The sequence below is a fragment of the Ceratotherium simum genome, chromosome 33 (genome assembly GCF_057802395.1).
Source record: "Ceratotherium simum simum isolate JZ-2026a chromosome 33, ASM5780239v1, whole genome shotgun sequence".
Lineage (NCBI taxonomy): Eukaryota > Metazoa > Chordata > Mammalia > Perissodactyla > Rhinocerotidae > Ceratotherium > Ceratotherium simum.
The window spans coordinates 23,276,977-23,303,992 of record NC_141932.1 but is presented as its reverse complement, the minus strand read 5'-3'; the positions used below and the strand labels follow the sequence as shown (position 1 = coordinate 23,303,992).

Genomic DNA, 27,016 nt, shown 5'->3' with positions numbered 1-27,016 from the left:
CTATGGTTTGGCCATAGCATGCACATCCAGATTTGCAATTCTTTTGGCTACTACCCAATAAACTCATTTTGAGGATAAAATAACAGGCAAATTTGCTTTTTAAGTTGTCACAAAGAGAAAGTTACACAAATTTTACTATATGAAAATTAAATTTTGCACTGCAAAAGATAAATAAATAAATTCAGAAGATAAACAATAGACCAAAGAAGATAATTGTAACACATTTGCCAAAATGTTTTTATCTCTAACATGCAGAAGTGCCTAAAAATTTATAGGAAAATGCAACCACCCCACAGAAAATTTCAGAGAAGAGGAAATCCAAATGTTCAATAAACACAGGAAAGGAAGCTTAACCTTATTAGCACAGAAATGCAAACTAAAGCAACAAAAAGCTAGTGCTTGTCCCCTATCAGACTGACAAAGGAGGGGGAAGCTATACAGGCCAGTAGCAGTGATGCTGCCAGCGCTCTTTCATTGCTGGCGGAACTGTGAACTGCCACAACTTTGGAAAGCAATCTTCTGATAGCTACTATAATAAAAAACATGCATATCTTGACTGAGTAATCTTACTTCCTAGGACCTGTCCCTTAGGAATAAAACAATTGTATTCAAGGAAATGCATTTAAGGATCTTCATTGTAGAATTGTTAGCAGTGGCAAACAAAGAAACAAAAATAAGCCAAATATCAACATGGGAACCCTTAAATGAATTGTGGTATATTCATACTGTGGAATATTATGCAGCCAGTTTTTTTTTTAAGCGTCAGAAATATGTCCATTGATCTCCAGAGATGTCTTAATGTATTGCTATAAAGCCCCTTGCTTTTTAGAAAATATGTACAGTATCATCCAGTTTTTGTTTAAAAACTTTTTAAAAAGACCCTACTTATTTTACATATCCATTCATTCACTCATTCAGCAAATATTTATTGCCTACCACGTGCTGGGAATACAGTAGTAAAGAAAACCGATAAATATCCCTACTCTCATGGAGCTGATATTCTAAATGATGGAGACAGTGGGTTTGAGAAAAAGTGGAGATGTTGAACAGGCAGGTGTGATATATATGGAGGAATCAGAAGTAGGGATAGAAAACTGGGAATCCTCTGCATATATGTGGTATTTGAAGCCATAAGATTGGATGATTTTTGTAAAGTTTGTGCGTATTTGTATACGCTTGGAGAAAATGTACTTGGAGAGAAGGATGTACTGAGAGACTGGAGAGAAAGACCTAGTTTCGAATCTCTGCTGTTAGTCCTTCGGAAGGTTACCTGGCCTCGCAAAGCCTGTCTATAGGATGGGAGGAATAACCACTACCACCACCTCTCGGCTTAGAGAAGCTACCGCGAAGGTGGAACCTCCAAGACAAAAACTTAGCGTCCCGAACGCCCAGGCTGAAGCCAGGGCAGCCATATTGACTGCGGGCGGCGAGGAGGCGTTGCGACCGCTCCCATTTTCAGTTAGGGCAGGAGGCGACTTCGGTCACCATCTTGAGTGACAGCAGAGGCGGAGCTCCGACCGACAGGTTCATGAAGGGCCAAGCTCCGAGGGCGCCTCCCCGACAGCGATTGAGCGCGAACCGCGGTGGGCGGAGGCAGGCGGCCGTGGCCCCGCCCCCGGGCCTGGGCCCCGCCTCCCGGCCCCACTTCCGCCGGGCGAGCGTCGGCCGGCGGCGCTGCCGTAAGTCGGGCCGGCGGTTTGCCGCATCACGAAAGATGGCGGCCGCGGCGGTGAACGGGGCCTCGAACTCGGGGCCTGCGGCGGCCTCGGGCGCGATCCTGCAGGCCGCGGCCGGCATGTACGAGCAACTCAAGGGCGAGTGGAACCGGAAAAGCCCCAATCTGAGCAAGTGCGGGGAGGAGCTGGGCCGGCTCAAGGTAGGGCTGGACGGGGGCGCCCCGAGTGGTCCGGACCAAGCCGAGCTCCGGCCGCGGGGAGGCCGCGCTGCCGACGGGACCCGGGCGGGGTGGGGACCCAACAGGGTGAAGGATTCGGATCAGCCCACGTGCGGGCGTGGAGGGGGGACGAAGCGGGAGGGGCCCGGAGCGGACCAGTGCGGCCCCGCGGTGGGATGATGCAGAGGTTCCCGCACAATCGAGTGAGAGGTTAAAATTTGGGGGCCTGAAGGCCTGGCTGGCTGGGGTGGCAGGCTGGGGGTGTCGGAGTTTTCCTAATGGCGGGTTCTGGACGACACCAAGTGTAGAATGAGGCCTGGACGGGGTGTTGAAAGGCGGGTGCTGAGATGATGGAGTGTGATGGTTAAGACCAGGCCAGGTTGGGGTCTGAGAGATTTGGGGCTTAGGTGGGGGGCCAGCTAAATTATGAGCGCAGGACTAAACCTAGAAAAATAATCTTATCATAGAGGACCGGAATGGGGCTCAGGGTGCTTCAGACCAAGTGTGTTTGGGAAACAGTACACACACAGTGGGCTGGAGCAAGTTGCTGAGGGGGTGTGCGGGCTGGGCTGTGGGGGGAGGTCAGCGCCCCTCCCTCCCTGTTGTAGATTTGGGGGCGGGGGTGGAGCTGGGCCCAACCCAGCAGAGTGTGGGAAAGGTCTGCTGAGAACTGAAGGTGCTCGTGTCCCCCAGCGCCTGGTGTCCATTGGGTCAGGCAGGGAGCGTGTCTCCTGTTTTCCCAGTGAGGCTGTGAGTAACTGTAATCTGAGGTCATCCTAAATGGGCACTCACAGTGTACCCAGGCCGTTCTGGGTACTTTCTGAGGACTGATGCCTTTAATACTCAGAATAACTATGAGTCAGGGATGATGAGGAGCTCCATCTCCTAGGTGGAAAACAAGGCCTAGAAGAGGTAAGTAACCTGTACTTGAAATCCCCTCCTCTTTCCTTCCTTCCCTGTCCTCCTCGTCAGCTGGTTTTGCTGGAGCTCAACTTCCTGCCAACCACAGGGACCAAACTGACCAAACAGCAGCTCATTCTGGCCCGTGAGTGTCACTGGACTTGGAGGCGGGTTACATACTGGGGGTGGTGGCATGAATCGCAGCAGTGGTGGTCAGGCAAGGGACTCAGTCACTTCCTGAGAACCCACCCTGTCACCCACAGGTGACATCCTGGAGATCGGGGCCCAGTGGAGCATCCTGCGCAAGGACATCCCCTCCTTCGAGCGATACATGGCCCAGCTCAAATGCTACTACTTTGATTACAAGTGAGGATGGGCCCTGCCGCTGATGGGGGGTGGGGCTTGTTACATGGCTGCTCTTGTATCCCTGGTGCTCCAGCCTCTGGGGTCATCTCCCTTCACTTGGGAACTCCCCCTTTGCCCAGCTCCATCCCTAGAGGCTGCAGGTCCTGAGTCTGGGATTGTACCATCCCAGCTCTGTTGGCCTCCCCTCTGTCTCCCCTTCTACCTTCCCACACTACATTTCCACTCCAGAGTGTGGCCACCATCACCTTTCACCTGCCCTGGCCCCAGCCTTGCCCCCTTGGATTCATCCGCCTTGGCAACCAGTAGGATCTTTGTGACACTAAAATTTCACCATGTTGATCCCCTGCTTAGAACCTGTCATGGCTCTCCATAGCTCTCAGGCTCCAGACCAAGCTCGTTCCTGTGGCCTCCAATGCTGTAACAGCCCTGATCCTCTGCCCGTGTCTCCCCCACCCCCCATCCAGGCTCTGACACACATGCACACACACCCACCCCTGGCTCCGATGCAGGCCCTGACCCCTCTGCCTCCCCTTCACCCCCCTCCATCCAGCCATCCAGGCTGTGTCTCTCCCACTGGACTGTGACCCTCCTGAAGGCAGGGGGTCATGGTTGCTGCTGTGTCCCAGCACTGCCTAGCGTGGGGCCAGGCCCAGAGCAGGGACTCACTGGATATGTGTTGATATATAAATATAAAACTGAATGGTTTTATAACTCAGTGGTGCCTGCATGGACTGATGATTAAGAATTTGACATCAGAAGTCAGACAAACCTGAGTTTGAAACTAATGTTGCCACTTCCTGCCTATGTGGTCTTGGGCAAAGGTCTTCATTTCCCTAAGCCTCAGTTTCTCTCTTAAAGTCAGGGTGATGGTTCTTAACATCATAATCACAGCTAACGCTTACATAGTCACACATCTCTTAACGATGGGGATACGTTCTGAGAAATGTGACGTTAGGTGATTTTGTCATTGTGTGGACATCGTAGAGTGTACTTAACACAAACCCAGGTGGTGTAGGCCACTGCACACCTAGGCTCTATGGTACTCATCTTATGGGACCACCATCTTATATGCGATCGTCATTGACCGAAACATCATTATGCAGCATGTGACTGTACAGTATTTATTTGGGCGAAGTACTGTTCTGATCACTTTACCTGGGTTAAGTCATTTAATTCACCTAACTCTTACTCATTTAACCCACCTCTATGAAATGGATGCTGTGGTGATACCCATTTTACAGCTAAAGAAATCGAGGCTGAGTCAGTTGACTGAAGTGAGGTCACTTGCTTGGGCCCGTAGGACTTGTGACTTCTTGGTGCTTCTCTGGGCCTGAGTTTCCTCTGAAAACCCAGGACGTGATACCTCTCCAAGGAGACAGCACGGGGCGGTCAGCAGGGCCCCTGGAGCCTGGAGTGGGGGCTCAGTAGGAACCCAAGCCCTCCTTACCTTGGTTTCCCCACCCCGGTCCGCAGGGAGCAGCTCCCCGAGTCGGCTTACATGCACCAGCTCTTGGGGCTCAACCTTCTCTTCCTGCTGTCCCAGAACCGGGTGGCCGAGTTCCACACGGAGCTGGAGCGGCTGCCTGCCAAGGACATCCAGACCAACGTGTACATCAAGCACCCTGTGTCCCTGGAGCAGGTGAGCTGGAGGTGGGAGGCCTGGCTAAAGGACGCGGTGCAGGCACAGCATCAGGGAGGGTTTCCTGGAGGAGTGGGCGGGTCCACCCATCTTTCAGCCCGTGGACGCATTTGCTCATTTGTCCAACAAATATTAAGTCTCAGCCGTGTGCCAGGCACAGCGGTTGGTTTTCAGACTGTACGGTGAACAAAACAGGTAAATCCCTGCTCTTGTGGGGATGGCGCTCGGGTGAGGAGGCCGACAGTGAACAAAAAGGTCAGGTCACCTGTGTGGTCTGTCAGATGTGAAGTGCTCTGGAGGAAAAGAAAGCAGGAAGGAGTGGGGAGAGTCGGGGGCAGGGGTGAAATCGTTTATAAGGGGGTCAGGGAAGGCCTTGCTGGAAGGTGAAATTTGAGAAAGACTTGAAGGGGGTGAAGAACTGAACCACATGGACATCTCGGGGAGAGGGATCCAGGTGGAGGGGGCAGCCAGTTCCAGGGTCCCAAGGCAGAAGCACGCCCGCTGTGTTTGAGGGTAAGCGAAGAGGACAGTGTTTGTGAGACAAGGTGAGCAGTGTTGGGGAGGAGCCTTCATACTAAAGTTAGGAAGTAGTTCCTGGAGCTGAAGTCTCACGAGAAGATTTGGCTGTGGGGAGAGGATGAGGGGGAGGGCAGGTATGGCAGGAGGCACAGCTTGGCCAAAGGTGTGGAGGAATGGGCCTGGGGCAGATCCAGCTCTATCTTCCTCCTGGGATTGAAGACTAGATGGGATAATTAGATACCAGCCCAGAGCAGGCTTAGATTGTGTGTGTGCAAACCAAGGAAGGCTTCCTGGAAGAGGAGGTGCCCCCGTCTGCATGGGGAAAGGGTGACTGTATGGCACAGGGTGTTCTAGCAGAGTGGGGGTTACGGAGGTACTGGGAGGAGGGTGAGGCCTCTTCCTCATCCTCTCTTCCTCCCCACCGCGGCCTCTGCAGTACCTGATGGAGGGCAGCTACAACAAGGTGTTCCTGGCCAAAGGCAACATCCCTGCCGAGAGCTATACCTTCTTCATCGACATCCTGCTCGACACGATCAGGTGCGTGGGGGCCAGGCCCTGTGGGGTTCAGGAAGAACTCGGACCCTGGAGTCAGACAGCCCTGAGTTTGAATCCCGTTCTGGCCCCCTGTGCTCTGGGGAGCCCGGGCACATCAGTCCTCCTTTTCTGTGAACTGGGCCTGGTCACGAGATTGTGGGTGACAGCCCTCCCCGCCCTGGGCTGTTGATGTGTGCCGGTGTACGGCAGACCCTGATCCCGGGCTTGGTGCCCGGACGGCGCTTGGCAGATGAGGACCGTGCTGCCGCTCTTGGAGGTGCTCTAGCCCCTGAGCCGTGGGGCCTCGCCTCAGGTCACCTAAACTGTGGATCCCTCAGCTTCTCCTTCTTTAGAATGGGGCCATCGAGTCCCACTAGCCCCTCGGGTTGCTCTGTGCACGGTGACATCACATGGGCAGGTGGGCGTGACATTACAAGTCCCTAGAGGAGTAAAAGGGTGTCCAGGTGGCAGAGCTGGTTCACTCAGGCAAAGCGCCAGACTGAGATGGGTTTCTATTCCTCGGGTGGCAGAGCCGAGCCCAGAGACGTGGTGGGAGTGAGGAGGGGTCGTTTAGTGGGTTTAGGTTGTTTTTGATTATGAAGTATTTCAGCTCTCCAGAATGAACAGGGAGTAATATAATGAGTACCCACCTACCTACCACTTGGCCTGAGAGATAAGATATCTCAGAAATGGACGCATCCTCCCCAGAACTAACCCCTTCTCCAGTTTCAGTGACTCGATGCTCTTTCAGTATTTTTTTTTTTTTGTGAGGAAGATCAGCCCTGAGCTAACATCCATGCCAATCCTCCTCTTTTTTTTTTTTTTTTGCTGAGGAAGACTGGTCCTGGGCTAACATCCATGCCCATCTTCCTCCACTTTATATGGGACGCTGCCACAGCATGGCCTGACAAGCAGTGCGTTGGGTGCGCGCCCGGGATCTGAACCTGGGCCGCCAGTAGCGGAGCGTGTGCACTTAACCAGCTAAGCCACGGGGCTGGCCCTGCTCTTTCAGTATTGATCATGATGCCTCTTGACAAGGGTGCAAGGAACCCCCTTGGATTCACATCTAGAAATGGGGTGCAGCACCATTGTAGAGGGGTGTTATGTGAAGAGATCGCTCATGGGAATCCCAGGCTGGGTTTCAGACAGCCTGAAGTCCTCGTGGCTGCGAGTAGGATTCAGAGTTTGGGCCTGGGAGTCCGGGAGATCTGGGTGTGGACCCTGCTGTGGCCCTCGCTGTGCAACTCTGGTCAAGCTTCTCCCTGGCTCTCTGAGCCTCGATCGGTTAAACAGGGCAAGTAGCAGGTTCCAGCCATCACGCTGAACTGAAGGGTCAGGGCTCACACATGTCAGGGAGACAGGGCCTGGAGGGTTGTTGGTGCTCAGTAATGAGACCCTCATCTTCCCCAGGGATGAGATTGCTGGGTGCATCGAGAAGGCCTATGAGAAAATCCTCTTCGCTGAGGCCACCCGGATCCTCTTCTTCAACACACCCAAAAAGATGACGGACTACGCCAAGAAGGTGGCTGGGGTGCAGGGCACGGGGCCATGGGGCTGAGGGTACCCTCCCTGACAGCAGTGTGGGGTGGCCTGGGGGACACTGGAGCAAGACTGCCCGTGTTTAAATCCAGCCGTGTGACCTCAGGCAAGTCGCTGAACTCCTCTGAGCTTCAGTTTTCCCATCTGTGGGATGAGGCTAGGATTTAACCTGTGGGCTGAGCCTAGCATAGCACCGGGGACGAGTGGAGGGGGTCGCTCAGCGCACGTTGGCTGTTGTCCTTGTCAGAATTCCTTGGAGCTGCAGCTTTTCCCCACAAGCCTTTGCTTCATTTGGTCTGGGGTGTTGGTGCAGGATCAGTGCCCCTGGAGATGCTGATGCATGGGGGTGCAGTGACCCTGGTGACGAGGGAGGTTGACACCAGGCTGGAAGAGGTGAAACTGAACTTGGGTGATGGTGACGGCTGATATTTAGTGATCGTTTACTCGGCCAAACACGCTTCTCAGTGCTTCAGAGGCGTTGATTCACTGACTCCTCATAGCACACCCCGGGAGGTGTATGCTGAGGGTCCCTGTCTCAGACACGGAGAAACTGAGGCACAGAGAGGGGAAGCCACTCGCCTAGAGTTGTGCGGGCAGAGTAGGGCTGGTGAGGGAAGGGAGCCAGGGCCCACAGAGGTCAGTGCTGGCCCTGTGGGGTAGGGAGGGAGCCCGTGTGGTCACCCCGCCCATCTCACCCCTCCCTTCCTGCAGCGCGGGTGGGTCCTGGGCCTCAACAACTACTACAGCTTTGCCAGCCAGCAGCAGAAGCCAGAAGACACCACCATCCCCTCCACGGAACTGGCCAAACAGGTCATCGAGTACGCACGGCAGCTGGAGATGATCGTCTGAGTCCCGGGCTCGGGGTGGGGCAGGGCTTACATTATTTAAAGCAGTGGCAGTCTAGGGTCCCCTCCAATAAAGGTGGATTCACATTCTCTCTCCGAGGCCCTTGTCTCCCCGGGTGGAATGGTGGGGAGACACATTCTCATCTCGGAAGAACTGGGAAGTTTGGGGGCCCTCGTGGGTCTGAGATAACCCTGGGTCTCATCTGCCTCTGTCCAGTGGCCATTGCTCAAGGTCTCGCATACAGATGCCCACGCAGGGGCCCAGTGGCGGCGCTGTGGCCTGCGGGAGAGCCAGGCCCTGGGGGGAGGGACCGTTGCAGCCAGCTGTGGACACACACAGGAAGGCCAGGCCAAGGCACTAGAGTTTTTCAGTGAAGGGGGTGAAGGGTCCTATTTTTAAAAATGTTTGCAATGAATTAAACTGGTTTTGTAAATGACATACGAAATAGAACCCGTCTGTGGGCTGCCAGTTTGAGACCTTGGTGGGACGAAAGGCATGGGCCCTGGGTAGCCTGGCGCTGGTTCCCACCCTTCCTGAGCCAGGGCAGAGACCTAGGACTTCCTGTGCTGTCCAGCCTGCGTTTCCTGCCTTGAAGTTCTTCAGGAGGCATTTAAGGCAGAGTCCAAATCTGGCTGAGCCATGTGTGGGATTTTCAAGAATGTTTTCCAGAGTCAGTTTCCTCGGCTATAAACTGGGAATGATCACTCCTGCTTTCCAGTGATGTGTGCTGGACCCCAGAGCTTGGCACCAGATCGGCTCAGAAATGGGGCTGATGGCGTTAAGGGGAATGAGACCATCTCACCCCTGGCCCGTCAGTCTGGATGCTGGATGAACGGAACCTCTGTTACTGCTGCTCTGCGTGTAGCCTCCTTATGTTGCCAGGATGTGGTGGGTTCATGGAGACCGCTGCCCTGCCCTGCCCCACCCCTTCACCCCTTCGCAGGTGACTGACCGGTAGCTAGGCATCTGGATGTTCTTTTATTGTCAAGGAGGGGAAGGCGGAGGGCATCGCGCAGACTGGCCTCAGTTGGAGTGGGTAGCCTGCAGGTCGTAGTGTTCCAGCCCCGCCACCAGGGATCCAGCCAGCTTGATGGTGGCAACCCAGGGTGGCTCGCTCAGGTGGTTAGTGGGCGTGCTCAGCCTAGGGGAGGGTAGAGTCAGCAGGGCCTGCTGTGTGGCCAGGCCCTGACCCCTTCTAGGCTTCACTTGCCCCATCTGTATAAGGGGCCGCATCTGAATATCCCAGAGGCAATCTAGGGCAGGGCTGTATCCACTTAAACTTAGTAGGAAAGGGGGCTGAGGGTTGGTGACAGTGTCCCCCACCCCAGGCCTTAGCTGAGCCCCAAGGGGTCCAGGGCAGAGGGTGTCCCAGTGATTCAGACAGACCCTGGTGCCCAGATGCTGAGATTCAGTGTGTGTGGGGGGGACCTGGAGGATGCTCTGTGTTCCTTCTCACCCTGCCATCTGAGGACCCAGGAGTAGGCTCTGCAGCTCAGGAACTGGGGCACCAGTGCCCTCTGGCGGTCAGAGCCCTGGGTCCCAGAGTCGGGAGAAGTTGCCGGGAGGCTGGAGGGAGGGGTCAGCAGGCTGAGGGACTAGGCCAGGGGCTGCCTTTGGAGCCCTGCGTGTATACCGGTTTGGTTCCGGTAGACATCTCCTCCCCTCTCATCTCTTAAGAGCTTGGGACATGGGCCCTCTTGGTGCCCTCAGGGACAGGGTCAAGGCCCTGAACAGGGTCGGGCCAGCTGGGACCAGCTTCCTTCCCTGATGGCTCCATCGAGTAACAGGAGGGCCAAGGTCAGCTTGGCGGACTGGATAGCAAGGGCTGGGCCCTGCCAGGGGTCAGTATAGTGTCAGGACTCCTCTTGGTCCTGAAGGATTGGAGCTCAGCTGGGTTCGGGGAGGGTCAAGGGTCAGCTGGGGTCCGAACCCCAAAGGGCTGAATGGGAGTCTACCCGGGAGAGTCGGGTTCCCACTCCTAGGGTTATTCCTGGAGGCCCTCCCCTCCCTGCTTCCCGACCTCCCCTCACCAGGCAGACACGTTGCGTGGCAGGCGACGATGGCGCGGCTGGTGGCGGCAGTAACACTTGCAGGGACAAGAGTTAAGCACCTGGAAGGGCGGCCAGTGGCGCGCAGCGCCCGTGTTAGCCGTCCCCGCCGGAGGAGCCCCGCCGCCACCACTCCCTGCAGCGCCGCTGTCAGTCACGGTAGCCGCGGTCTGTTCGCGAGGACCATCTCCAGGCGCGCCGTTCTCGCGGGTCGCGCCCCGGGCTGCGCGGGAACCCTTGTTCCTGCGCGTGCGGGCCTTGATGGGCGCGGGCGCGGGCGGTGATGGCTCGGCCGTAGTTGGAGCTGGAGCCGGGGATGGGGCCCCAGCCGGAGGTGGGGCTGGGTCCGAGGCCCGGGCTGGGGCCTGCTCGGCAGCCACGGCGAGGGGCACAGCGGGAGACGGGGCGGGAGCCAGGGCCGACTCCAAGTGGCCCGGGCCTGGGTTGGGCGGGAGCGCCGCGGGCAGCGGCGTCGGCTGGAGCACGGGCGGCTGCGGTGTGGGCGGTGGCTGAGGTGTGGATGGCGGGGCGGGAGGTGGCGTGGGCGGTGCCTTGGGCGGCGGCGGTGGCGGCGGCTGCGACTCCTGCGGGCCCGGAGGCCCGGGGCGCACGGGCTTGCCATTGGTGGGCGCCGGGAAGATAAACATAGGCGGCGCCAGCAGGGCGGGTGCGGGCCTCCGGGGCCCGGGAGCGGGGTGCATCTGCCCTGGCAGAGGCGGCGGGGAGCCCCAGGGACCTGGGAGCGCGGCCGCGCGCCGTCGGGGCGACCCGACGCCTCCGCTGGCTCCGTTAAAGCGGAAGTGGCGTTCAGGGTCCTCGGGAGGGCTCACCCAGTCAAATTTGGGCTTCGAGCCTGGGAAGGTGGTGTAGGGTGGTGGCGGAAGGGTCCCGGCGTGGGACGCAGGCGCCGAGGGGCGTCCAGAACACCCCTCGCCGTCTCCATCACCGCCCTTTGCTTCCTGAGTCCCCCGAGGGACCTCTCCCGAGGGGCGAGCGGCCCCAGGAGCCAGGCGCCCCTGCTTTAGGACCTCGGCGTAAGAGATGGCGCCCGAGGTGGCGGAGAAGTGTCTTCCGCCTCCGCCGCCCCCGGGCGAGGCTTTGGTCGCTGAGGGACTCGACGCTGCCGCAGGGGGCAGAGGGGGTCCCAGCTTGAAGGTGACTTTACACAGCAGGCTCAGGCCGGGCTCGGCGGCCGCAGGCCGGGCCATTTCGCCCTCGCCGGCCTGGGGAGCCGCCCCTCCGCGGGCCCCGCCGGCCGTCTGGCCTTCGCTGCCGTGCCCCGCCTGGCTTTCTGCAGGGGCGGCGGCGGGTGTGGCCAGAGCGGGGGCGATTCTGCGCTCCGGGAGCTGCCAGTCGGAAGGTGGCGGTGGCGGCGGCTTCCACGGCTCCACGGGCGGCGGAATCGGGGTTGGGGCCCTCGGGACAGAGTTGCGGTTCTCTTCTGTTAGTTGCCGGGGCGGCGGCGGCAGCGGGCGCAGATTCGGAGGGTCGCCCTGGCCGCGATGGGTCACCTCCAGCAGACTGCGCATTCGGGGCACCGGAGTGCCCGCGGGTTTTCGCCACTTAGACGGCGCGGGCATCAGGCTCCCCACGGGGGGCGAGGGTGGTGTGGAGACCGCGGCCGCAGCCGCCTCCTGAGAAGGGGGCGTCACTGGCGAGGGCAGTTCTAAGGTCAGGGGCAGGGTTGAGGGTGAGGCCTGGGGCTCCGGGGGCACCAGGAGTCCCGGGGGCGCGGAGCTGCCGGGGAACCAGACGCCCAGCCCGCGAGCCAGGCGCATGGCCGGGGAGGAGGGGGTGACCTCGGGCTCCTCCAGGGACGTCCGGCGGGAGTGGGAGGAGCGGTCTGAGGCCTGCTCTTTTCGGGAGCCCCCGCCTGCGGACGGCTCCGACTGCACGTTCCCCATTTCTGACGGAGGTCGGGGACTGTAGTCAGAAAAACTTCCGCCAGTCAGTCTGCCAGGTATGTGGGGACCCCCACGAAGCTGGCTGTACTTGGTCCTACCCATCCGCACGGGCCCCGCCCCTGTCTTCCAAGATCCACTCAGGCAATAGTCTCTAGCTGCATTCCTGTTGCCCGACTCTCCCCACTCACGCCTCCATCACCGTGGCCCCACACAGCTGCTGTTCAGACACTTAGGCCCCATCATCTTAGTGTACTAAGGTTCGGTCTCTGTCCCCCTGGCTGGTCCCTCAGATCACATCCCTACACTTGCGTCACGCCCTCAGTCTCCAAGACACAAGTCTTGCCTGCTTCCCTGTCAGTCACGCAGGCCACATCACTCATGATGGTGGTACTCAGTAGCCTATACGGCCTACAAGGAGTTCAAGCTTCTCTCCCTGCACTTTAACCCGGCTCCGGAGGCCCAGGCCCCGCCCCCGCCCCTGGTCCCGCCCCCGTTGTCAGGGAATCGGGCCTCATCGACCACCCCGCCAGGTCTGGCCCCGCCTCCGCCTAAGTCATACCCGGTATTCTTGTCCTGCTAACCCCTCAGTCCTCACCAATAACCCTCCAGTCCTTCTCTCTCTGTCCATCACTTGGGTGAGGTCCAGCCCTCCGGAAAGAGGCAGATCCTCAGGCCTCGCTCCTAAACTCCCGCTCCGGGTCTAGCCGCAGGCCTCAACGCTCGGACCCCACCTCCCTCCCCAAGCTCCGCCCCAGCCCCGCCTTGGCCCAGACGGTCCCACTCACCGACTCCTCCAGCCGACCGAAGATCAGACGGCGGCCCCCTGGGCCCAGGGCAGGGCGGGGAACGGCCGTAGCAGAAAATAACCGAAAAGAACGGGGGTGCGGGTGAAGACAGGTGGGCGAGCCAGCGAGGGCGGACCCCGAGATCTAGGCCCCGCCCCTGGGCTCGAGGCCCCGCCCTCCTGTGAGCCGGCTTGAGTCCGGCCCACTACGAACCTGGATCTCCCTTTGAAATACTACACCGACGTCTTCTTCCCCGCCCCCAGGCCTGGAGCCCTAGTCCCACCCCTTTAGAACGTTCTCCTTGGCTCCGCCCCTTTACAATGCTCCGCCCCTCTTCGTTCGTTCTTCCCCCGAAGCTCCGCCCATTACGAACAAGGCTACGTAGCTCCACCCTCTTGGGGTCTTTCATGCGCCCCGCCCCTACGACAATTTACTTCTAAACTTCGCCCTTTTAGGACCCCGCAACATCTCTTCCCAGGACCCTCTCCTCCCTCGGGCCCGCCCAGAAGGCCCGTCCACGCGGACCCGCCCCTCCATGACGCACGCGCGGGTCCGCGCCTTCGGCGTCCTCACCCTCTCCTTCCCAGGTCCTCCGACCCCGCCCCCTGGCGATGCTTCCTCCTCGCCCCACCCCTTTTCGAACCCTGCCGGGCGCCCAGCCCCTCCCATTGAGAACCCTAGGCGTGGACCCTCGCCGCGTTAGAACCTTGAGACCAGGCCCTGTCCCCGACCCCTTCCCCACATCCTCAGGAACCAATGGCGCAGATGGGTGGGAAAGTAGGGGGTCCTCTCTGGACCCTGAGAAAATGGGGGCTGGGGGGCTGGAGCCAGTGCCGGGCTCTAGGACCCAGCGGGCAAGTGCGCCCGCCCTGCGCTCACCCCTCCCCCAAGCCGCCCCCTCCCCCCCACCCGTCTTCCAGGTTCCCCCTCCCTCCCCCCTCGCCCCGGCTCCCGGTGCCCGTCTCTAGCGCCGCCGGAGCCAGCGAGGGAGCCGGAGCGACAGGAGGAGGAGGAGGAGGCCACGTCGCCGCCGCTCGGAGCCCGGCCGGAGCCTCCCAGGCAGGTGCCGAGGGGGCGAGGGGGCGGGGGCTGACCGACCGCCTGTCACGGTGAGGGGGCGGCCAGGACCGCGCTGCGCCTCCTGCCCACCGGGGCGCCCCCCAGACCCTGGCTGGAAGGACAAGGGGGTGGGGGCCCCTAAACTGCGCGGCAGCCATTTGGGGTACCAGTCTCCATTTGGGGGGCCTGGACTTCCTCCGAGGACGACCCATTCATAAATTTCCGTACTGGACCCCCACCAATGAAGAACTCTGGGGATCACTCTCCCCGGGAAACATGTGTGGGGAGCGTAGGGCACCCAGAAATCCCGGCGTCCCATCCCAACTAGGCCCTGCGGGGACCCCTGCCCTCTTTCTCGGCTTCACCTGTTGTCGGCGGAGGCGGGCGGACAAAGGAAGCAGCATCACGTGACTGCTCATTCACAAAAATCCCATCCCATTGAGAAAAGGGGGCTGGGGGCGCTGCGGCCGCCCCTTCCCCTCCCCAAGGGCCGGGGAAACCCGGCAGCCTGCAGGTGGGGGAAGGGGCTAGAGCTCGTTGCCTGGGTCCCTAAGGCTGGGACGCCAGGGTCCCTGCGCTAGGTGGTAGTGAGGGGCTGGCTGGACGCTAATCCCAATTACTGGGCGGAGGGCTACGTCCCCTAAGCTGGGGGGCGGGGTAAGATGGTTCTGAAGGATGCTGGGGCGGGGAGGGAGAGGAGGAGGGATCAGCACCCCTCCTTCCGTCAATCTCTCCCCCTTGCCTTCCCTCGGCTGAGGCCTGAGGGAGCAGGCTTGATTTTTGTGAATGAAATGCTCTCTGGATGTGTCTGGGTCTCCCGTTTCTGGCTTCTTCTGCCTCCATCTCCCTTTCGGCCTCTCTCTGCCATTTCTGGTTCTCTCCCTGCTCCTTGCCCATCTCCCGTTGCTCGGTGACTCAGTGAGCTTTGCATCCGGTCTCATTCATAAATCCGGGAAGGGGTGGGGGGAAGAGAGCCTGGGTTTCTCACCCAGCCAGTGGCCTGGGCAGCCAGGTGCGGAGGCAGTGTAGGGAGGACTGGAGCTGAGCTGATGGGCTCTAAGAAAATACATATGCGCAGGCACCCAGCTGTGAGGGGGAACCATGGGTGGGGCTGTGGGTATGTGCTGAGGGAGAAGAAGGCGACAGGGTTGATAGGGGATGAACAGGAGGGGGAAGGGAAGTGGAAAACCGAGGCTATGGGAGCGGGGACGGGAAGGATGGGGAAAGGAAGGAAAGGTGGGTATGAAGAGAAAAGGTAGATATGGAGAAGAAGGTAGGCATGGGAGAAAAGAGATGGCGTAAGGAAGAAAGAAGCCATGCTAGAAGAATGTGGGCATGGGGAGAAGGTGGGCATGAGGGAGAAGGTGTAGATGGGGGAGAAGGAGTGGATGGGAGAGAAGGTGTAGATGAGGGAGAAGGTGTAGATGAGGGAGAAGGTGTAGATCGGGAGAAGGTGTGGATGGGGGAGAAGGTGTGGATGGGAGAGAAGGTGTAGATGAGGGAGAAGGTGTAGATGGGGGAGAAGGTGTAGATGGGGAGAAGGCATAGATGGGGAGAAGGAGTGGATGGGGAGAAGGTGGGCATGAGGGAGAAGGTGTAGATGAGGGAGAAAGTGTGGATGGGAGAGGAGGTGTAGATGAGAGAGAAGGTGGGGATGGGAGAGAAAGTGTAGATGGGGAGAAGGTGTAGATGGGGAGAAGGTGTAGATGGGCGAGAAGGTGTGGATGGGGAGAAGGTGTGGATGGGAGAGAAAGTGTAGATGGGGAGAAAGTGGGGATGGGAGAGAAGGTGTAGATGAGGGAGAAGGTGTAGATGGGCGAGAAGGTGTAGATGAGGGAGAAGGTGTGGATGGGAGAGAAAGTGTAAATGGGGAGAAGGTGTGGATGGGGAGAAGGTGTGGATCGGGGAGAAGGTGTGAATGCGGGAGAAGGTGTGGATGGGGCAGAAGGTGTGGATGGGGGAGAAGGTGGGCATCGGGGAGAAGGTGGGCATGGGGGAGAGGGGTGGATCGGGAGAAGGTGGGGATGGGGCAGAAGGTGGGCATCGAGGAGAGGGTGGGGATGGGGGAGAAAGGTTGGCATCGGGAGAAGGTGTGAATGCAGGAGAAGGTGGGGATGGGGCAGAAGGTGTGGATGTGGGAGAAGGTGTGGATGGGGAGAAGGTGTGGATCGGGGAAAAGGTGGGCATTGGGGAGAAGGTGGGCATGGGGAGAAGGTGGGCGTGGGGGAGGCATGGATGGGCAAGAAGGTGTGGATGGGGAGAAGGTGGGGATGGGGAGAGGAGTGGATTGGGGAGAAGGTGGGGATGGGGCAGAAGGTGGGCATCGAGGAGAGGGTGTGTGTGGATGGGGAGAGGTGGGCATCGGGCAGAAGGTGGGCATCGGGGAGAAGGTGTGCATGGGGGAGAGGGGTGGATCGGGAGAAGGTGGGGATGGGGCAGAAGGTGGGCATCGAGGAGAGGGTGGGGATGGGGGAGAAGGTTGGCATCGGGGAGAAGGTGTGAATGCAGGAGAAGGTGGGGATGGGGCAGAAGGTGTGGATGTGGGAGAAGGTGTGGATGGGGGAGAAGGTGTGGATCGGGGAAAAGGTGGGCATTGGGGAGAAGGTGGGCATGGGGAGAAGGTGGGCGTGGGGAGGCATGGATGGGCAAGAAGGTGTGGATGGGGAGAAGGTGGGGATGGGGAGAGGAGTGGATTGGGGAGAAGGTGGGGATGGGGCAGAAGGTGGGCATCGAGGAGAGGGTGTGTGTGGATGGGGGAGAGGTGGGCATCGGGCAGAAGGTGTGGATGGGGAGAGGGGTGGATGGGGAGAGGGGTGGATCGGGGAGAAGGTGGGGATGGGGCAGAAGGTGGGCATCGGGGAGAAGGTGGGCATCGGGGAGAAGGTGGGCATGGGCAAGAAGGTGGGGATGGGGGAGAAGGTGGGCATAGGAGAGAAGGTGTGGATGGGGGAGAAGGTGGGCATGGGGAGAAGGTGTGGATGGGGAGAAGGTGGGCATGGGGGAGAAGGTGGGCATGGGGGAGAAGATGGGCATAGGAGAGGAGGTGTGAATGGGGGAGAAGATAGGCATGGGGAGAAGGTAGGGATTGGGGAGAAGGTGGGCATGGGGAGAAGGTGTGGATGGGGGAGAAGGTGGGCATGGGGGAGAAGGTGTGGATGGGGGAGAAGATGGGCATGGGGAGAAGGTGTGGATGGGGGAGAAGGTGGGCATGGGGGAGAAGGTGGGCATGGGGAGAAGGTGGGCATGGGGGAGAAGGTGTGGATGGGGAGAAGGTGTGGATGGGGGAGAAGGTGGGCATGGGGAGAAGGTGGGCATGGGGGAGAAGGTGGGGATGGGGAGGTGTGGATGGGGGAGAGGGTGGGCATCGGGCAGAAGGTGGGCATGGGGGAGAAGGTGGGCATTGGGGCAGAGTGTGGAGGGGGCAGAAGGTGGGCATTGGGGAAAAGGTGGGCATGGGGGAGAAGATGAGCACTGCGGAGAAGGTGTGGATGGGGAGAAGGTGGGGATGGAAGGTAAAGTATCGATTGCCGAGGGTGCTGTGGATCCAGATGTGAGCGGTGAAGAGGGCAGGTGAGGGTTGGGGGACACTGAATGGGCAAGCAGGATTGGAGCTCACTGACCATGTCGTCCCTGTCCCCCCACCTCCTCCAGGTACATGGTTCGGGTCCGAGCCGTGGTGATGGCCCGAGATGACTCCAGTGGGGGCTGGCTGCCTGTGGGGGGCGGGGGCCTCAGCCAGGTGAGCGTATGTCGGGTCCGAGGGGCCAGGCCCGAGGGGGGGACCTGCCAGGGGCACTACGTCATCCACGGGGAGCGCCTCCGGGACCAGAAAGTGAGCCACCTGGGCGTGGGGGTTGGTGGGGCGTGGGGAAGTAGGGAATGGGGCTGGGAGTGCAGCGATGAGGTCAGATCTTCTCCCAGCCTGGACCCCACCCGGGGAGTGGGAAGGAGTTGGGAAGTGAATCTCTGCCCTGTGGATAAGAGTTGGGAGTCTGGGGTATTAAGCAGGTCCCGTCCACTGCTGTCACCTGCTGGACTGTCACAGCGGCCTCCTCACTGGTCTTCTTGCCCTGCTTCTGCCCCCCCCCAGTCTGTTCCACAGGGGCCCCGCTAACACCTGACTCAGATCATATCCCTCCTCTGCTCAGAACTCTCCCGTGGCTCCATCTTGCTCAGAGATGCTCACCACGAGGCCCCTGTCTGCCCTAAGTATATGGAGGCATTTGGTGGGGGACCAACTGGAAGTGTCAAATAGGGTTTACAGTCCTATATGTGGGTTCAGCAGGAATATTCTGGGCTGTCTGGCACGATTTGGAAGGACAAAGTTGAAGCTTCAGCTGGGGATGTAGTAGAAAGATGTGGATTGTCTGGAAAGGCTTGGGAGAAGGGTTGCATCTCAGAGCAGGAGTCAGCAGGAACCAGGTCGGGGATTGGAAATGGTGTGAAGGAATTCCGTGATGTTGGGCAAGGATCCGAGGGCACAGTGGGGGTCCTGACCAGCATCTGAGGCAAAATCTGTGGGAGTTTGATAAGAACTTTTGGGGTAGTGTTTTGGGAGATTATTGGGGTATCAGAAGGGGATTAACAATAATATTTTGAGATGTTCAGTAAAGTTTGGGGGTACTATTGAGTCAGAAGGGGGGATATTGGGTTATCAGAAGGGGGTAACTAATTTTTGAAGATAGTCAATAAGCTTTGAGATTCCTATTGGGAATGTCAGAGGGAGATATTGGAAAATGGCGGGATCACGGGGTTTGGGAGAAATACTGGAGTATCAGAGATGTGTTCAATGAAACTGGGGAGAGGTATTAGGGTGTTGATCAGGCTTCAGGGGTACACCTAGGAGAAATGAGGTTCATAGGATAGTGGGGGTATGCAGAGAGGCTGGGGGTTAAGGGGAAGTCACAGCATGGCTGGATGGGGGGTCTGATCTGGCCCCTTCCCGCCCCTCAGACCACCTTGGAGTGTACCCTGAGGCCAGGCTTGGTTTACAACAAGGTGAACCCCATCTTCCATCACTGGAGCCTTGGCGACTGCAAGTTCGGGCTGACGTTCCAGAGTCCCGCAGAGGCTGATGAGTTCCAGAAGAGTCTGCTGGCCGCGCTGGCCGCGCTGGGTCGAGGTGAGTGTCGGAGGTGGTGGCCACTGGGGGCTGGGGTGGAGAGGTGGGAGAAGCTGGGGCCCAGGGAACTCACTCTCTGCCTCTCTCCCTGCCCCAGGCTCGCTCACCCCCTCCTCTTCCTCCTCCTCCTCCTCGCCTTCCCAGGACACCGCAGAGACTCCCTGCCCTCTGACGGTGAGTCTCCGGGACGCAGCTCTGCTGGGAGGGCAGGGGTGTATTTCTCTTGCACGAACATTCTTGAGCACCTACTGTGTATCAGGCACCAGGCCACGTGCTGGGGACACAAATTTGGGCCCAAACTCTTAGTGTCAATTCAATCCCAGTGATTCTAGTTTTTCTGTTCTATCACGATCAAACACATTCACACGTTCATTCAAGGATACTTATCGAGCACGGTCCACACGTAGTGTTTTAGGCACTGGGGAGACATCAGTATCAAAACAAAGTCGCTTTCTCATGGAGCTTCTGTGCTGGTGTGGAAAGGCAGGGAAAAAAAGATAAACTATAAAAATGAATAAATATGGAAAGTAAATGGAGGAGCAAATTAGTGACAAGTCGATCCTTCTAGTTACCCAGGGTGCAGACCCTGGAGGCATCCATGACTCCTCTCCTTTTTTGTGCCCCTCATTTATTCTGTCAGCAAATATTGGCTCCACTTTCAAAATGATCAGAATCTGCCTCTCACCTGGTACTGTCCAACCTCATCTCCCAACTGGACCATCTCACCAGCTTCTGATTGTCCCCTGCCCCCATCCTGTGTCCTCCTGTCTGTTCCTCACACACAGCCAGAGGGGTCCTAGTGACACTGAAGTCAGCTCATGGTCATCTCCCACTCAGAACCGTCGCAGGGCTCCATCTCACAGAGGGTGAGGGACAGAATCCTTACAGTGGCGCATAAGATCCCCACCATCTGGCCTGCTGTTACTGCCCCTCTTGCTCACTCTGCTTCAGCCACAGGGGCCTCCTCAAAGGGCAGGCACATTCCTGTCGCAGGGCTTTTGCACCAGCTGGTCCTTCTCTCTTGGCACACTCTTCCCCAAATTTCCACCTGGCTCATTCCCTTATTTCCTTCAAGGCTTTCCACACACATCACCTTCTCCCTGAGGCCCTCCCTGAGTAACTTGTTTAAAATTGCAATCTCCCAATGCTCCTTATCCTCTTCTAATTTGTTCCCATCTTCTAAGATAATTTCCTTTCCCAGTAGACACTTTTCTTATCTATCAGTTTCCTGTCCCTCTCCCAGGCTAGAATGTCAGCTCCAGGAGGGCAAGGATCTTTTGTTGCTTTCCTGCTGCATCTCCCATGCCTAAAACAGTGTCTGGGATACACTAGATGTTCAGCAATTATGTATTGAATAAATTTATTGAATGAATTAATGAATGCACATAATGTTGGATGCAAGTTGGCTCTTGCTGGGAACAGTGGGATTTGGTGAAAACAGTTGGACGAACAAGACTGGGTCCCTGGGCAGAAAGGTGGGCATCGCAGGGTAATGGAGATGCAGGTGGGAGCTATGAAAGTCTCGCGGACCATTCCCACTCACTGAGGTCTGTCCCCGCTCCATCTCACATCCTCACAACGGCCTTTGTGCGCTGGCACGTCGTGGGTGCTCAACGGATGTTTACTGAAGACAGTAAACGGATGAGTTAGGAGTGACCCCCAAGTTATAGAAAGGAAACCGAGGGTTCTCAGAAGTGATGTTTCAGCTTATAATGGACACAGCTTGGTTTGGATGGGAAGGAGCCCATCCCAGGTGGGTGGAACTGGCCCAGCAAAGGTGTGGTGGTGGGAGGGAGGAGGAAGGCAGCTGACTGGCCAAGGGAGAGGGGTTCTGAGACGGGAGAAGGATGATTCGATGTTCTGTAGGTTGGTGAGCTAAGCAGATAAGAAGAGGGGGTCAAATAATAATAATAACCCCTTGCAGCTCTTCCTGCACCTCAGGCATCTGCTGTGCCCGTTACAGTGGGCCCTAACCACATCCTTATGAATAGACACTACTAGGATCCCCATTTTACAGACGAGGAAACTGAGGCTCAAAGAGATGAGCTCACTTGCCAGAGGTCACAGAGTCAGTGGCAGAGCCGCTGCAGAGCCCTTGCTCGAAATGGGAGGGGGTCTATGTGAGGGCGTCGGCTGTGCGGGGTGCGGGTGGGGAGGTCCGGCTCTGAGGTCGCCAATCTCCCCCAGTCCCACGTGGACAGCGACTCCTCCTCCAGCCACAGCCGCCAGGAGACGCCTCCCACCACCGCGGCGGCCTCCATCGCCACCGTGGAGTCAGCTTCTGGCTTTGGGCCGGCCACGCCCCCCCAGCGCCGCCGCTCCTCCGCTCAGGTGCAACCTCCCACCCCCCGCGGAAGTCTGGGTGCAGTGGGGCCGGGCGCTGGGGTCCCGAAGCGAAGCGGGTGGGAGCTGAGGCCGCAGAAGGGCGAGAGACCACACACACATCCTAGGGGATGGCTGACCTGACATGGCGGGGGAGCTTGGAGGCCTGGGTTCCTCGGAGGGTTGGGTGATGGCTTCCCGTGTCTCCTGTGCTCTTGGAGATTTCAGAAAGTTCTGAATTGCAGAGGGGTTTGGGGGACGACTTGGCCACTGAATCCTTCAAGTATGTTAGGGGGTTGCTGGTACTCATGGAAGGAGTGCTTTAGACTGCTTAATTCACAAGGGGGTGGGGCTCGGTATCCAAGGGGTAAGAGGCACCTGGGGACCGGACTCCTGCGTCCTGAGGGAGGAGGTGGCTGGGGTGCAGAACTGCTGGATCTGAGAGTAGTGGGGGCTGGGGGCTGGGACTCCTGGATCTTGAGAGAGCACAGGACTGGGAGCCGGGGGCACCGGGGCCTTAAGGTGTGGGCTTGGTGCTGGATTCTTCTGTCTGTCCCTAGATTTCATCTGTCCCTGGGAGAGGCGCGGGCCGGGGGCCTGGAAGTCTGAGAGCCAGACTTAGACACTCAGGATCCTAGGATGAATGAGGCCTGTGACTCGGTCTTAGGACTCTCGGGTCTTCTGAGACTGGGATGGATTGTGGTGGGGTGTGGGGGATCAAAGACCCCGCTAACCTGTTCTCCTGTCCCTTCGTCCCGCAGAGCTACCCACCGCTCCTACCGTTCACGGGGATTCCGGAGCCCTCAGAGCCCCTGGGCGGAGCAGGGGGCCCGGGCTGGGGCGGCCGCGGCTATGAGGATTACCGGAGCGCCGGGCCGCCCGCGCCCCTCGCCCTGTCCACCTGCGTCGTGCGCTTCGCCAAGACCGGCGCTTTGCGGGGCGCAGCCCTGGGGCCCCCCGCGGCACTACCCGCCCCTCTCACCGAGGCTGCGCCCCCAGCGCCCCCGGCTCGCCCACCCCCGGGCCCCGGCCTGGCCCCTGCGCCGGCCAAGGCCTCCCCGGAGGCGGAGGAGGCGGCGCGCTGCGTGCACTGCCGTGCGCTCTTCCGCCGCCGCGCTGATGGGCGAGGCGGCCGCTGCGCGGAGGCCCCGGACCCGGGTCGCGTGCTGGTGCGCCGGCTCAGCTGCCTGTGGTGCGCCGAGAGCTTGCTCTACCACTGCCTGTCGGACGCCGAGGGCGACTTCTCGGACCCGTGCGCCTGCGAGCCAGGCCACCCGCGCCCCGCCGCGCGCTGGGCCGCGCTGGCCGCGCTCTCCCTCGCCGTGCCCTGCCTCTGCTGCTACGCGCCCCTGCGCGCATGCCACTGGGTCGCGGCGCGATGCGGCTGCGCAGGCTGCGGGGGTCGCCACGAGGAGGCGGCGCGGTGAGGACGGCCTGGTGGGTCCCATAGCCGGATCGAGGACCCAAAATAGAGGGTCCAGGACCCCGGACTCCATTTGGACCCAAAACCCAAACCTAGGCACACTCGGAACTTGGAGCTTGAGTTTGGATTGAGAGACCCCAGACCTGGAACCTGGACGCCAAATCTAGGACTGAGATACCGGAGACCCAGCTTCATTGGGATGTCTGTGCAAGAGGTTCCAGGCATCCTGAGTTCTGGCGTCCCCATACCCCCCTTGCCCCGCCTCGACACCGCCCCGACCGAGACTGAGGAGACTCCAGGCAACCTCAGACTCTACACCTCAGGCAGGCCGGGAAGCACACGGGTCCCTGAGAGAGAGAGGGCCCTGAACCCAGTCATGCCTGGCACCACGACCCCTCAGATTACAGCCCCAGAATTAGTCAGGAGTTGCCAATATCTGACCCTGCCTGTATACAATTACTCCCAGACCTTGAGACCACAGGGCCCAGAATTACCCCAAATGGTCCCTGAATGCTCACCTGAAACCTGGGGTGCCTGTATCTGAGGTGTTCTTGTAGCCCCAGGACCCCTGAGACACCAAACCCTCTTAAGATGCCCTGAGTCCTTGGAGATGCTCAAACAAATGTTCTCTGACCAAAATAACTTGGGAGACCCGTTTCAGAGTGCCCCCCACTCCCCGGATCCACATGTCAGACTCCTAAGATGCTCTGGGAGTCAGGGATCAAAGACCTCTGTAGACCCACCCATCGCAAGCCAGTGTTCCCAGGAGCTCTGGACCTCGTATATAGGACTCTGAGGTGCCTAGTACCCCCAGATGTAGGACTGAAGGCCACCAACACCTCAGGGCCCAAGACACTGGTCCCAAGTCCTCAGATAGCTCTCTTCCAATCCCCCTTGGACTTGGATTTCAAGCCCCAGAATGTCCTGGAATCTTTGGCTTCTTTGTACCCACAGATCCCCAATCCCCTAAAGGCTGGGAGCTTCACTCCCAGAAGATGGGATGTTCATGGCAACCCAGACCTCTGTCCCCTTGGCCCCCAGCCCCTGAGTGATCCCAAGGTGCTTTAGGAGCACTGGATCCATGACCCCAAAGTGCCATTGACCCCCAAATTCAGGGCTTAAGCCTGTACAACACTGGAATTGTCCCCTGACACAAGACCTTGGTCCCTCTGTGTCAGAAATGGTCAGATCTAAGGTGCCCCAGGACCCTAGCACCTTCAGATCCCAGATTTCTTTGGACTCAGATGGCTCTAGCCTGGTACTCCCTTTGAGACCTGAGACCCCAACGTCCCAGACTCTGGAATCCTAGTCCCAGGGGCCCCAGCCCAAGCCCCCATCATCCCACAGAACTACTCCTTTACCCTAGGGGAAAAAGCCCCACCATTCTGAGCTCATGTTCCTGGATTCCAGGACCAGCCAGGAGCTCCCCTGCTCCCATCTCTGGGAACCAACCATGGATGATTGTGCAGGCTGTTCACTGAGCAAAGGCACAGGGCCAAAGTGGTGAGTGGGGCTGGAACTCACACCACACTCTGCTGGCCACACTGCCCTCAGAGGGAGGTGTGCTTTTTTTCTAAGTTGCACAAAGGCACCTTGGGGCTAGGTACACACACACACACACACACACACACACACACACACACACACACACACTCTCACTCTCTCCCCAACCTTGTAGATTCTGCCCCACGCCCAACCTGGAACCCTCGCCCTAGTCCAAGGTTTTTATGTCCTGCCCTCTGTTCACTCCTCCTCTTCCATCTCAGAGTTGAGGGTTGCTTGGGAGCATTTGAAAGCCTGTTTCAAGGCCCTCTGAGACCCCTCTTCTGGGGAAGGGGTGATGCCACAGTCCCTTTCCTCTGAATGGAATGGGACTCCAGGGTACCTCAGATCCGATGGCCTGAATGGGGGCACCGAGGTCTTGAAGCAAGGCAATCTCAATGTTGTGTGGACCTGGGACCCGCAACTGGTCCCTAGCATCCGGAAATGTGCACTTATCTTTCTTCATTACCCAGAAAACTGGATGGCCTTGTGGGGGTTCAGGGGATAGGTCAAGGGGTCAGAGGGATAGAGCCTTCTGTCACTTCCTTTAAATTATTAACTATTTATTACATCCGGAACCTGTGAGACTCAGCTCTCCCAACCAGACCCTGGGATGGGTGAGAGAAAAGGGGGGTGTCCCTCCCACCCCCACTCTGCCCAGCTCTCATCACTGTCAGAACCACCAGAGCTGAGGGCGGAGGGACTGGGGGCTGGGGCAGCCTGGGTCCCCATCCCCCTCTCTGTGCCTCGGTCTCCTCCCTTCCGTGGTGGGCGGGGGGAAGCTCCATTCTTAACCTACCTCGTTTTGGGGAGGGGTGGGACAGGGGACCAGAGTGCTGTACGGTGCTGTGGGATCTTCGGATGAAGCGGTGGGGGCTGGGGGAAGGTTCCCCGCCCCCCCTCCCAGCACCGCCTCTCCCAGGGCTCCCAGTCCTGCTCCCTGCTGATACCCACCTCTGATCCATGATTACCCTTCATCACCCCCACATCAGGGGTGCGTGGAGGGCCGACCCTGGGATCCAGGAAGACCTCAGACCCTGGAGCCCCCAGGCCCAATTGCCCAGCTGCTTGCCCCCCCGGATTGGATGCTTGGCCCCCAGACTGGGGGAGGCACCCCAATATTTATCTTCCTGATCTTGATTCCAAGCCAGGCTGTGACCTCAATATCGTTATGTCAGTGCAGGCTGAAGTGGTGGGGGAGGATGGGGGCAAAGACCCAGCCTTGTCGTTGGGGGAGGGGGCATGAGATATCCGCTCCAAGAAGTGTCTGTGACAAACTCTCAGCCTGTCTTCTTTATTTGCATCCATGCGCCCCTGGCCACTCATCTTCCTGAACCGCCAAACCAGGCTCCCCGCAACATTCTCTTCCTCATCCTTTAGTCCCAAGCAGACCCTCCAGCTGAGTTTTATGCAGTCACTCAAAAGCGCATTTATTGAACAGCCCTGCTCTAGGCACCGGGGATAAAGCAGTGAAGAACAGACAAAAATCCTTTCCCACAGGACCTTATGAACCTAATAGTGAAGGAGACAATAAGCAAATGAATAACATGTTAGAAATGACACATACTATAAAGAAAAAATAAAGTGGAGATGGGGGTCCAGGCAATTGGAGACCGGTCAGGGAGGCCTCCACGAGGAGCTGAGGGAGTCCTGTGGGTGTCCGCAGGAAGAGTATTCAGGAAAAGCAAAGAGTCAGGGCAAGGCCCTGAGGGAGGGGCCCTGGTAAGTCTGGGGGACATCAAGGGAGCTTGAGCTTCTGCAGGGGAGGAAGCATGGAGGAGGGTACTTAGGAGATGAGGCAGAGAGGTGACGGCAGATCTGGGGGGCCTTGCAAGTCATTGCATGGATTTTGGTGTTCACCCTGAGTGATGGAGCTACAGGAAGGCTCCAAGCATGGGAGGGATGTGACCTGACTCGGGGGTTCACAGGTTCCCTCCAGCTGCCAGTGGGGAACAGACACGGGGGACAGGGTGCAGGGAGACAGAGAGGAGGCTGCTGTGATGGTCTGGGCGAGACAATGGTGCACAGGACCGGCGTGAGAGCAGTAGAGGCAGATACTGGATCTATTTTGAAAGTAGAGCCCACAAATGTAGATATGGGGTTTGATATAAAGAGAGGAGCCAAGGTTACGACTCCGAGGTTTTGGCCTCAGACATTTTTAATGTTTTATTAAGGTCAACAAATGGCCCCCCAGTACCCGGCCTTGGGGTAGGCAGGGCTATAGAGGAACCAGGTTAAGGGCAGGCTCTGCCATCGAGGAAGTTCTGACCTTTGTCCTTCCCTGAGGCTCAATGCCCAGCCCGGTCCCACTCGCAGCAGAATTATCTAGGAATTACTGGAGACCAGGACAGAGTCGGGAAGAGATTAGATCTGGAACAATAATTTTAACAGCAACAAAAACAGTAGCAGTGATAACAGTAGTAACAGGTTAAGTGATTAAAAGCATGGACTTTGGAATTAGATCGGGATTTGCGTCCTGGCCCTACCACGCATTCATTCTGTGACTTATCCACTCTGAACCTCAGTTTTCTCCTCTGTCAAATGAGGATAAGTTACTTAGCCCAGTAGCAAACA

At 58.4% G+C, this 27,016-nt stretch overlaps 3 protein-coding genes across 5 annotated transcripts; 2 read left to right on the top strand and 1 right to left on the bottom strand.

The window, feature by feature from the left end:
• The first annotated feature begins 1,527 nt into the window (after positions 1 to 1,527).
• On the top strand, positions 1,528 to 8,328 carry PSMD8 (proteasome 26S subunit, non-ATPase 8). The gene is made up of 7 exons (XM_004441483.3): positions 1,528 to 1,876; positions 2,867 to 2,939; positions 3,058 to 3,160; positions 4,634 to 4,799; positions 5,755 to 5,855; positions 7,263 to 7,374; positions 8,103 to 8,328. Exons 1-7 carry the CDS (start codon positions 1,529 to 1,531, stop codon positions 8,238 to 8,240), a joined length of 1,041 nt encoding a protein of 346 aa, XP_004441540.1. The 5' UTR covers position 1,528; the 3' UTR covers positions 8,241 to 8,328.
• An 831-nt stretch (positions 8,329 to 9,159) lies between these two features.
• GGN (gametogenetin) lies at positions 9,160 to 13,199 on the bottom strand. 2 transcript variants are annotated; one of them, XM_014796196.2, is made up of 3 exons: positions 12,975 to 13,199; positions 10,268 to 12,208; positions 9,160 to 9,378 (listed from the first exon to the last, which is right to left on the bottom strand). In XM_014796196.2, exons 2-3 carry the CDS (start codon positions 12,187 to 12,189, stop codon positions 9,261 to 9,263), a joined length of 2,040 nt encoding a protein of 679 aa, XP_014651682.1. In that variant the 5' UTR covers positions 12,190 to 12,208; positions 12,975 to 13,199; the 3' UTR covers positions 9,160 to 9,260. The 2 variants fall into 2 exon arrangements, with proteins under 2 accessions (XP_014651682.1, XP_004441541.2); XM_004441484.3 differs by lacking the exon at positions 12,975 to 13,199 and having other exon boundaries at positions 10,268 to 12,622.
• Positions 13,200 to 13,836: 637 nt separating this feature from the next.
• On the top strand, positions 13,837 to 25,653 carry SPRED3 (sprouty related EVH1 domain containing 3). Of its 2 annotated transcripts, XM_087421801.1 has the most exons (6): positions 13,837 to 14,033; positions 17,685 to 17,772; positions 18,987 to 19,155; positions 19,253 to 19,329; positions 21,343 to 21,486; positions 22,239 to 25,653. In XM_087421801.1, exons 2-6 carry the CDS (start codon positions 17,689 to 17,691, stop codon positions 22,902 to 22,904), a joined length of 1,140 nt encoding a protein of 379 aa, XP_087277927.1. In that variant the 5' UTR covers positions 13,837 to 14,033; positions 17,685 to 17,688; the 3' UTR covers positions 22,905 to 25,653. The 2 variants fall into 2 exon arrangements, with proteins under 2 accessions (XP_087277927.1, XP_087277928.1); XM_087421802.1 differs by lacking the exon at positions 21,343 to 21,486.
• The last annotated feature ends 1,363 nt before the right edge of the window (positions 25,654 to 27,016 follow it).

What these genes read in the sequence shown, in the direction of transcription:
- SPRED3 (XM_087421801.1), top strand. Translation starts at nt 17,689, where the DNA reads ATGGTTCGGGTCCGAGCCGTGGTGATGGCCCGAGATGACTCCAGTGGG. An exon ending in AGACTCCCTGCCCTCTGACG is followed by an intron (nt 19,330 to 21,342) that starts GTGAGTCTCCGG and finishes AATCTCCCCCAG; the next exon opens with TCCCACGTGGACAGCGACTC. An exon ending in GCCGCCGCTCCTCCGCTCAG is followed by an intron (nt 21,487 to 22,238) that starts GTGCAACCTCCC and finishes TTCGTCCCGCAG; the next exon opens with AGCTACCCACCGCTCCTACC.
- PSMD8 (XM_004441483.3), top strand. Translation starts at nt 1,529, where the DNA reads ATGAAGGGCCAAGCTCCGAGGGCGCCTCCCCGACAGCGATTGAGCGCG. An exon ending in AGGAGCTGGGCCGGCTCAAG is followed by an intron (nt 1,877 to 2,866) that starts GTAGGGCTGGAC and finishes CCTCCTCGTCAG; the next exon opens with CTGGTTTTGCTGGAGCTCAA. An exon ending in ACAGCAGCTCATTCTGGCCC is followed by an intron (nt 2,940 to 3,057) that starts GTGAGTGTCACT and finishes TGTCACCCACAG; the next exon opens with GTGACATCCTGGAGATCGGG.
- GGN (XM_004441484.3), bottom strand. Translation starts at nt 12,291, where the DNA reads ATGGGTAGGACCAAGTACAGCCAGCTTCGTGGGGGTCCCCACATACCT. An exon ending in CCACGCAACGTGTCTGCCTG is followed by an intron (nt 9,379 to 10,267) that starts GTGAGGGGAGGT and finishes ACCCTCCCCTAG; the next exon opens with GCTGAGCACGCCCACTAACC.